Genomic DNA, 9,210 nt, shown 5'->3' on the forward strand with positions numbered 1-9,210 from the left:
CCGGTGTCTTCCAGCTGAAGAAGCAATTCCTCTTCGCCTCCAACGTAGAATCGATCCACTTCACTCTGGTATATGCGCCCTCCTTCTCCCTCCCCCCCCCCTCCCGGGAGGGTGTTGTAAGGCCTGTGTGGGTGGTGCATCGATGCATGCTGACCTCCTGTCGCTGCCACCGCCACCACCACGTGGTGGAACGCCATCAGGACGGTAAACTGCTGCTCGTGGCCGCACGCGAGGACAACTACCTCCACTGCGTGGACATGGACACGCTGGCCGAGTGGAAGCTCAACATGAACGCCAACCAAGACGACCACGTGCGTGGCCCTTTTTTCTTTTTATTTGCCGCCCTCCCCGGGTGATACCGGCCGGCCCCGATTTCTTCTTCCAACACACGGCCGTGCTGGCAGGTCTCCTTCTCGGCCCTCCACGTAACGTCCGACGCGGCCTCCAAGTACCTCCTCGTCGCCACCGGTACGGATGCCCCTCCCCCCTCCCTCCCCGGGGTACGGCGGTGCTCGATCGTTTTGAGGACCGGCGGCGGCGGTTGGCTGCCACCTCGGGAGGTGTTGGTCCAGCTGCTGATTGGACTGTTTTTGTTGTGCACGCATGTGGCCGCCCTCACCAGACAAGAACCGCAGCATTATGTTCTCCCTGGCCGACTCGCAGCAGGTGCGCAACTTCTACGGGTCCTCGAACGACGTCTTCAGCCAGCCCCGCATCGCCTTCGACCCCACCGCCAAGTATGTCTACTGCGTACGTCCACCCTCTCCGTTCGTTCGTTCGTTCGACCCATCATTCTCCACCACTTCCGGTTGATAGCGCGATGAACGATGTTCCTCTGGTGTGTGTATGTGTGTGTGTGTGTGGTGTGTTGGCGCGTACACAGACAGCGCAAGCCAAAAGGTGCACGTGTACGACGTGGCCTCGGGAGAAAGCTCCGTCCACAAGAACNCCGGGCACTCAGCGACCATTGTACCCTCCACACCGCACCCCTCCCTCCAATCCGTTGCTGTGGGGAGTGCCAACCTTTGTTTGGGGGGGGGGCTGCGAGACCAGAGGGACATGCACCACCATCCGCGAGAAAACTGCCTGGCCACGGCCTCGTTCGATCGAACGGTGAAGCTCTGGACCCACGCCGAGCAGGACTGAGGAGCTTGCTTGCCCCAGCGGATTCCCTGGCCTCGTTCATGCCGCGTCGGGGAGCACGCGCGCCAGCGACCTGGTCGGTTGCACCGCCGATCGCAGCTCGCTGTCTGACACCTGGCGGCAGCGGCGGCCGTCGCAATAGGTTTACAGTCAGCACGCACGTAGGCGCGGAGTAGAGGGATGCAATGGGGGCAGAGGGGGGGGGGCACCTGTAGGAGCAGGCCCTGCTGGCTGCCTTTGCCTTTGGCCTTGGTGGTCGTAATGAGTGCGTGGCCCTCGAGTGCGGCGCACATGTCACTGAACTCGCTCGGCGTCACGGCGCCGAAACCGTCTCGCGTGCACACGGCCTTGTAGGTGTCGAACACCTGCAGCAGTCGTAGTAGTAGTAGTAGTAGGAGTTTTAGGGGCGGAGAGGCACAGACACCTGGTGGTGGGTGGTGGGTGGTGGTGGTGTGGCCTCCACTCTTTCGCTCCCGATTTGGCCTCGTAAGTGTGTGTGCACGTACCACTTTCCAGGGCAGTGGGCCGGACACGCGTGTGGCGAGCTGCGCCCTGGCCACGACGAGGCAGCACAGGAGGAGCTGCTGGAGGGTGGGCAGCCCGCGGATCTGCACGACGCGCTTGCTGACCTGCCCGAGGGCGCCGGCCATCGCCTGAGACATCTGCTGCACCGACACCCGCGGCAGCCCACGCTGGGCTTGGCTGCCCCAGTTGCCGGGCAGGTCCTTGAGGGCCTCCTCCACTGCCAGCCTGTGTGCACAGCCCATATATACACGCGCCTGTGAGCCAGTGAACCCTAAGCGAGCGAGCGAGCGAGCAAAAGGCGGGTCACGTACGTGGCGAGGTGAAGGGCCTTGCGGGCGTCTCCGGACATCTTGGCCGCCTGCGAGGCGCAAAGCTGGAGGGCAGCATCGTCGAAGAGCCTGCAGCCCATTTTCGCCTGCCTGCCCTTCAAGATGCCCAGCAGCTGGGCGGCGCTGTAGCTCTCGAACGTCATCTGCTTCACGTCCCCTGCACACAAGCAGACGGGTTGGCGCGCCGGTCAGGTTGGGGGGGGGAGCGTAGCGGAATGAAAGGGGAGACGAGAGGTGGCCGTATAGTGTGTGTCGTGTGTGTGTCGTGTGTGTGTGTGTGTCGTGTCGTGTGTCGTGTCGTGTCGTGTGTGTGTCGTGTCGTGTGTCGTGTCGTGTGTGTCGTGTGTGTCGTGTGTGTCGTGTACCATATTTGGCTGTCTGCAGGAGGGGAAGGCTCTCCTTCAGCCGAAGCGCGTTGGCCACCCCTGTACCCCGCCCCGCCCCTCCATGTCAGCACACGCACACGCACACAACGCCGGAGGACCGTCTAGACCCACGCACCTATGAAGACGAGAGAGGAGCGGGGCAGGGCGGTGATCTCGAACAGCTTGTAGAGGATGTCGGCCTGCTTGGCCATGATCAGCTGGTCGAGCTCGTCCAAGACCACCACTCTGTGCACATTGGGCGGGCGGGGGGAACATGCGCACAGATGGTATACACACGACCGTCAACTCCAAGCAGGGACCAGCATAGGCGCGCCTATGCGTCTGCCGTATGATGATGATGATGATGATGATGATGATGATGATGATGATGATGAACGGCCGTACGTCATGTGAGGCCGCCTCGGGTCCGTGAGCAGATCCTCGAGCCGCCTGCCGGGAGCCCCGGCAATGGCCTCGATGATGGCCTCCTCGATCTGCTCCGCCCTCACCTGCATCCCGTTCAACTCGACCACTGCAGAGTCCGGGTCAGCACACGCACCGTCGCACACAGATCTCGTGCTCTAAGCAGCTGCACCACCAGCACCGTCGGGGGAGGAGAGGGGGGTGCTCACCAATGCATCCGGGGGCGTCCTCCCGGTGCTTCCGCTCCCACTGCTTCATCTTCTCAATCACTCGACTGAGCGTGAGTGTCTTGCCCGTACCTGCAGCAGCCCGGGCGGCGGCGGCGGCGGCGGTAAGGATGGTGGTAACGGTGGCGCGTGGCGCGTGGGTAGGGGAGAGGGGAGGCGACCACAGAAAGAAGCGAAAGAAGAGAGGGGGGCGTGGCAGAGAGGGCGGTGTCAAAGAGAAGTGGGGCGGGGCACGGGGTACCGGGGCTGCCGGACACGTAGAGGGAGCCGGGCTTGCGCTGGAGGACGTGGTCCTGCCAGAAGCGCGCCATCTCCTCCTCGTCCTCGTCGCGTCGCGTGTAGGCCCCGGCGGCGCCCTGGCAGAGGTCGAGGTGCTCCTTGGCCTGTCTGTACACCCGCTCGGCCTCGGCCAGCGTCACCTCGAGCACCGCCTCCTCTGCCCGCTTGTTGCTGCCCTCGACCCCGTCGCTCTTCTCCTTGTTCTCCTTCTTTTTTGTGTGCTCGGTCGCGACCGGCCGGCTTGCGTCGGGCTTGGCCGCGCCCAAGGCCTTCTTCCTGGTGGTGCCTTCTTCGTCGTCGTGCGCGCGCTGCCCCTCCGCGCCATCGGACACGAGAGTCGCGACCTTGAGCGCGTCCACCACGGCAGCTCGCGTCTTGCGCTTGGCCGCTCGGCGCACCCCGGGCGCCTTCTGCGGTGCTGCGGCGGCGGCGGCAACGTCGTCCGGCTGACGCTCGCTCTCCCGTGTCGTCGCGTGTGACCCTCCCTCTGCTTCTGCTTCTGCTTCTGCTTCTCCAGCCTCCCAGCCCTGCTCTGCTGTAGCCCCGTCGAGTTCGTCTTCGTGTCGCGTTTCGGGCGTGTGCACGTGCTGCACCTGAACTGAACTTTCGCTGGCCGGCGACGTCGACGTCGACGTCGCAGACTCACTCACTTCAGGTGGCGGACTGGTGGCCTCCGTCATGGCCGTGCCCAAGCCCACCTCCTTATCCGTCGACGCATGCAGGTCCCAATAATGTTTGTTGTTCTGCGCCAGGTGTCTGCGTGGATGGCGGTGGTGTGCAGTGTGTATTCGTGCCGTGTGCCGTGTGCCGTGTGCGGTGGTGCGCTGTAAGCTCGGCCCAAGATGGCGGCGCTGGTGCATGCGGCCTGTGCATAGCAGGCGAGCCAAAGCGGAGCGTACCTCGTGGCAGTAGTGGCAGTGGGAGGCTCAGTGTGTGCCGTGGGTGTGGGCACACGAGGGGGTGGATGGTAGGAGACCACCACGTCATCGCAGTCGTCGTAGGCATCGTGGGGGTGGGTTCCCGACGACAGATTCCGGGGTCGGTAGTAGACTCTGAAGTCCTCGTCAGGAGCAGGAGTTGCCCCCCGGGGGGCATGAACACCACTCATGCTTGGCTATGCAATGCGGCACCGCACGAGGAACGACGAGCGGTTGAAGGGCACGAGGTGCTCGGCCGTGCTCTGGCCACAGGGGATGGGTGATGACTCCAGCGAGGGGCGTGCGGTTGGTGAAACGCTTTTTGGCGCCAAGAGGGCAGCGCAACAATGCGCGGTATGCTGCCTGCCGGGCTCGCACAATTGCTGGAATTTCTCAAAATTGGCTGCTTCGAATTCCAGAGATGAGCCCAAGCGGCCAAGAGGCTGGGACATAAGAGTGACGCGGCCATCTTGGCCGGGGCTCTACAGCCACGGCACGCCCCGGTGCCGCCGGAGCATGTGCTGTGGGCGCAGGTCGATGATGGGGCACGCACACTCCGTCGCGTTCCTCCGCTTATAAATAGCGGGAGGGAGGCTCCGTTCTCCCTTCTCTTTTCATTCTTCCAAACTCCTTCGCGAGCCAGAAAGACTTTCCTCCCTATCTCTCCCTTCCGCCACTTCTCCCCAAGGACCACTACACTTCCGGTGCAGTAGTCGTCATTTTCCACACCACAAGCACAAGCCGCAGAGAGAGAGAGCAGCAGCAGCAGCAATGAGCGCGAGGCGAGAGTTCCAATCGAAGAAGAGGATCCTGATCAAGGCCGGCACCGGCGTCATCACCGACGAGAGCGGGGGTGTGTCGCTGGGACGGTTCGGCCACCTCGTGGAGCAGGTGGCGGAGCTCAAGAAGCGCGGCAAGGAGGTAATCATTGTGAGCAGCGGGGCCGTCGCCATGGGCAAGCAGAAGCTGCACGAGAGCGCCGCCCCACCCTCCCACAACCCGCGGGCGTGCGCCGCCGCCGGCCAGAGCGGCCTCATGGCCCTCTACGAAACCCTCTTCCGCCAGAAGGACATATGGCACGTGGACACCCCCCCCCAAGCATTGGGCTCGCCTCCCCCCCTTCCACGCCCACACCGTCCCTTTTTCCACTTGCGCTGGGGATAATATCTTGTTTCTCTCTCTTTTTATTTGTTTTATGATTTAACTTTTCTTTTTCTTTTTCAATTGCTGTGTGCAGGTGCTCGCAGATCCTCCTCACCGACGAAGACTTCCTCAATGAGGAGCGAAGGTACCCCCCCCCAACAACCATTGCGCTGCGTGTGCTCGGGCATAGAGGCACCCCAGCAGCAGTACATGCCACATGAATCTGTCTCACCTGTGTGCGTGTGTGTGTATCGTCGGCAGGTCCAACTTTCGCGAGACGGTGGACGAGCTCATCAGGCTGGGCGCGGTGCCCATCCTCAACGAAAACGACGTCATCAGCTCCCGCAAGACCCCCTACACGGTGAGCATCAATCTCCTCCCCTCCTCCTCCTTGCGCGTCCCCCCTGCCCTGCTGCCGCGCTGGCATTGTGCGCGCGCGCGCGCGCGCGTGTGTGTGTGTGTGGGCGCGTGGTGAGTGTCGACGTAGCACGAGAGCTAATGACATCAAGGCGTGGGCTATGGTACAGGACTCGGAGAAGCGCATCTTCTGGGTACGCACACAGACCTCTCCCTATCCTCCTCATGCTGCTGCTGCTGCTGCTGCTGCTGCTTTCAAGCACTCGTCTGTTCCTCCGCTCACCAACCAAACCAAACCAAACCAACAGGACAACGACAGCCTGGCGGCGCTCGTGGCCGGAGAGACGAACGCCGATCTCGTCATCCTCCTCAGCGACGTGGAGGGCCTCTACAAGGAGCCCCCGAGCGCCTCCGGCAAGAAGGGCGAACTCATTGACACCTACCAGGTACCCTCACCATCCCCGCCTCCACCCCAACCCAACCCCTCCCCGCAACCCGTCCTTCCTCGGAAGAAACACCTCACCACTCGACACCACCACCACCACCACCACCACCACCACCACCACCACCACCACCACGTGACAGCATGACGCCAAGTTCACCATCGGCGCTGGCTCCCGCACTGGTACTGTATTCCTCCCTCCCCCTCCCGCGCCCAAACCCTCATGCTCACCACCATCTGTAAACGTCGTACACACACACGACACACACACACGACACACACACACGACACACACACACGACACACACACACGACACACACACGACACACCCGTACACTGCAGGGAGGGGCGGCATGCAGGCCAAGATCGAGGCCGCGCGGTACGCCCTCTCGCGCGGGGCCTTCGCGGTACACCCCCTCCCCAAACTGATCCACGCACGGCTTGCCATTTATTGGCGGGGCACGCGCTGACTAACTTGATACGTGTGTGTGTGTGTGTGTGTGTGTGTGTGTCGTGTGTCGTGTGTCGTCTCGTCGTGTGTGCGGCGTTGTTGATCGACAACGCGCAGGTGGTGATCGCCAGCGGGTACACGCTCAACGTTATCACCAACATCGTGGCGGGCGCGCGCATCGGCACCCTCTTCGTGGAGCATCCCGAGCGGGAGCTGGCCACGGCGCGCCAAATGGCGTCGTGCTCGCGCAAGGCCGCCCAAGCCCTGCTCGCGCTGGGTCCGCAACGGCGTCAGGCCCTGCTGGGGGCCATCGCCACCAACCTCACGGCGGCCAAGGCCCAGATCCTGGAGGCCAACCAGCGCGACATCGCCAACGCCCGCGAGAACAACCTGCGCCCCGCCCTCGCCGCACGCCTCGTCCTCGACGACAAGAAACTCCACACCCTCGCCAGCGGTACCACACAGCCCTCTCCCTCCCCCAATCTGCCCTCCTCCTCCTGGCGTCCTCCCACATCGATCCCTCTTCGTTCGTTTCGCTTTGCTCACGTGTGTGTGTCGTGTCGTGTGTTATGTCACGCGTGTGTGTGTGTGTGGGTGGCGTGGGTGGCGTGCCTGATCTCACCCCGTCAGGAGTGAGGCAGATCGCGGCGGGCGAGGATCCGATCGGCAAGGTGCTGAAGCGGCGGGAGCTGGCCGACGGGCTGGTGCTGGAGGAGGTGCGTGTGCCGATCGGGGTGCTGCTGGTGATCTTCGAGGCGCGGCCGGACGTGCTGCCGCAGGTGGCGGCGCTGGCCATCCGGTCGGGCAACGGGCTCATCCTCAAGGGTGGGAAGGAGGCGCTGCACACGAACACGGTGCTGCACGGCATCATCACGCGCACCGTGGAGCAGTTCGGGGTGGACCCGCAGCTGGTGGGCCTCGTGCAGACCTACGAGCAGATCGACGAGCTCCTGCAGCTCAAGGAGATCGACCTCGTCATCCCGCGCGGCTCGGCCGAGCTCGTGAGCCACATCCAGCACAACACGCGCATCCCCGTGCTGGGCCACTCCGAGGGCCTCTGCCACGTGTATGTCGACCAGGCCGCCGACCTCGACAAGGCCACCCGCATCGCCGTCGACTCCAAGACCGACTACCCGGCCGCCTGCAACGCCGCCGAGACCCTCCTCCTCCACCGCGACCTCCTCGCCGACCGACGCGCTCACGCCGTCCTCGACGCCCTCGCCCGCGCCAACGTCAAACTCTACGCCGCGCCCCACGCCGCCACCCACTTCCCCGACCTCCCCCGCGCGCAGGTAACCCCCCCCCTCTCTTCTTCCCTCTCTTCTGCCCTCTCTTGGACCGCTGCTTCGCCGCCGCCGCTGTCGCTACCCACTGCTCACCCCAGGTCCCACATGTCTGGTGTTGTTTGTCTTGTTTGTCTTGTTTGTGTGTGTGCGCGCGCGCCGTGTAATCGCTGTGACGATGTACACCTGTGCGGCCTGTCTGTCTGCCTGCCTGCCTGCCTGCCTGCCTGCCTGCCTGCCTGCCTGCTTGCCTGCCTCTCGGCAGTCCCTGCGAACAGAGTATTCGGACCTGGGCATGACCGTGGAGGTGGTCGACAGTCTCGAGGCGGCCATTGCCCACGTCAACGAGTACGGCAGCGGCCACACGGACGCCATCATCACCGAGGACAAGGAGGCCGCACAGAAGTTCTCCCAGTTTGTCAACTCGGCCTGCGTATTCCACAACGGTACCCACCCACCCCACCCATCCGCCTTGCCCGTCGCCAGTGCGTGCGACCGTTCTGACGGCCTGATCTCTTCCTCTCTTCCCTTTTCTTGCACAGCGAGCACGCGCTTCTCCGACGGCTACCGATTCGGGTTGGGTGCCGAGGTGGGCATCAGCACCAGTACGTTGTTCCCCCCCCCCCCACAATCCACCACTTCTCAATGTGGTGGCTGGTGGCTGGTGGGTCCTAACCCCCCCCCCCTCCCCCCATTTGTTTGTTTGCCTCCTGCGCGCAGGCCGCATCCACGCGCGAGGACCCGTGGGTATCGAGGGGCTTCTGTCGAGCAAGTGGGTCCTGGTGTCACAGACCGGAGGCTCCGTCGCGTCAGACTTCTCGGCGGGCAAGCGAACCTTCACGCACCGCGACATCTACCCGCCCTTCGCCCCGCAGCCCGCCTCCGTCTTTGCCGACTTCCAGCCCAAGCTGTAAAGGGCCGCTTTTTTTGTACCACCAGCCACCACCACCAAATACACGTGATGCCCCCGGCAGGAGGATCGGACACGCGGAAGAGGCTGAGAGAGCTCACGGGGAGGGGAGGAGTGTGCTCTCGTTGGGCGACTCGGGTTTTATTGGCGGCTCACTCGGTGCTGGGGGCGGGGGCAGGGGTGGGGGTCTGGCCGAAGCGCTGTCGGATGCCCTCCATTTCGTTGATGTTGTAGATCTTGAGGCCCTTCTTGCCGCCCACGCCCAGCAGGTAGGGCGAGTCTTCGAAGAAGGCGCCGCAGAAGAGCTTGCCCTGCGAACACCGAGAGATTACGAGGGAAGGAGGACACGTGTCAGTCGGGAACACACACGCGCGCACACACCACGTGTGTCGTGCGTCGTGTGTCGTGTGGTGGG

General features: G+C 63.7%; 4 protein-coding genes across 4 annotated transcripts in view; 2 read left to right on the top strand and 2 right to left on the bottom strand.

Annotated features, from left to right (window-relative positions):
- Positions 1 to 1,146, top strand: part of ACA1_109770 (WD40 repeat-containing protein) — a gene marked incomplete at both ends in the record, with an annotated part of 2,869 nt that extends 1,723 nt beyond the window's left edge. Inside the window, 5 exons of the mRNA XM_004357095.1 lie at positions 122 to 311; positions 405 to 500; positions 667 to 754; positions 884 to 969; positions 1,054 to 1,146. Coding sequence (XP_004357151.1) covers positions 122 to 311; positions 405 to 500; positions 667 to 754; positions 884 to 969; positions 1,054 to 1,146 — 553 coding nt within the window. The remainder of the gene's footprint in view (positions 1 to 121; positions 312 to 404; positions 501 to 666; positions 755 to 883; positions 970 to 1,053) is intronic.
- A 36-nt stretch (positions 1,147 to 1,182) lies between these two features.
- On the bottom strand, positions 1,183 to 4,399 carry ACA1_109780 (ATPase, AAA domain containing protein; the record flags this gene model as incomplete). Its single annotated transcript, XM_004357096.1, has 10 exons — positions 1,183 to 1,257; positions 1,353 to 1,508; positions 1,650 to 1,893; positions 1,980 to 2,154; positions 2,363 to 2,422; positions 2,499 to 2,608; positions 2,768 to 2,894; positions 2,995 to 3,084; positions 3,254 to 4,047; positions 4,191 to 4,399. 10 exons carry the CDS (start codon positions 4,397 to 4,399, stop codon positions 1,183 to 1,185), a joined length of 2,040 nt encoding a protein of 679 aa, XP_004357152.1.
- Positions 4,400 to 4,979: 580 nt separating this feature from the next.
- On the top strand, positions 4,980 to 8,799 carry ACA1_109790 (glutamate5-semialdehyde dehydrogenase; the record flags this gene model as incomplete). The annotated part of the gene is given in 12 exon segments (XM_004357097.1): positions 4,980 to 5,288; positions 5,456 to 5,496; positions 5,613 to 5,712; positions 5,879 to 5,902; positions 5,915 to 6,154; positions 6,294 to 6,333; positions 6,494 to 6,558; positions 6,720 to 7,056; positions 7,233 to 7,894; positions 8,151 to 8,331; positions 8,428 to 8,490; positions 8,606 to 8,799. The coding sequence occupies 12 exon segments, from the start codon at positions 4,980 to 4,982 to the stop codon at positions 8,797 to 8,799; spliced, it is 2,256 nt and encodes a 751-aa protein (XP_004357153.1).
- A 148-nt stretch (positions 8,800 to 8,947) lies between these two features.
- ACA1_109800 (WD domain, Gbeta repeat containing protein) overlaps positions 8,948 to 9,210 on the bottom strand; it is a gene marked incomplete at both ends in the record, with an annotated part of 2,229 nt that continues 1,966 nt past the window's right edge. The window contains one exon of the mRNA XM_004357098.1: positions 8,948 to 9,106. Coding sequence (XP_004357154.1) covers positions 8,948 to 9,106 — 159 coding nt within the window. The remainder of the gene's footprint in view (positions 9,107 to 9,210) is intronic.

Source organism: Acanthamoeba castellanii, assembly GCF_000313135.1.
Source record: "Acanthamoeba castellanii str. Neff unplaced genomic scaffold scf7180000084663, whole genome shotgun sequence".
Classification (NCBI taxonomy): domain Eukaryota; phylum Discosea; order Longamoebia; family Acanthamoebidae; genus Acanthamoeba; species Acanthamoeba castellanii.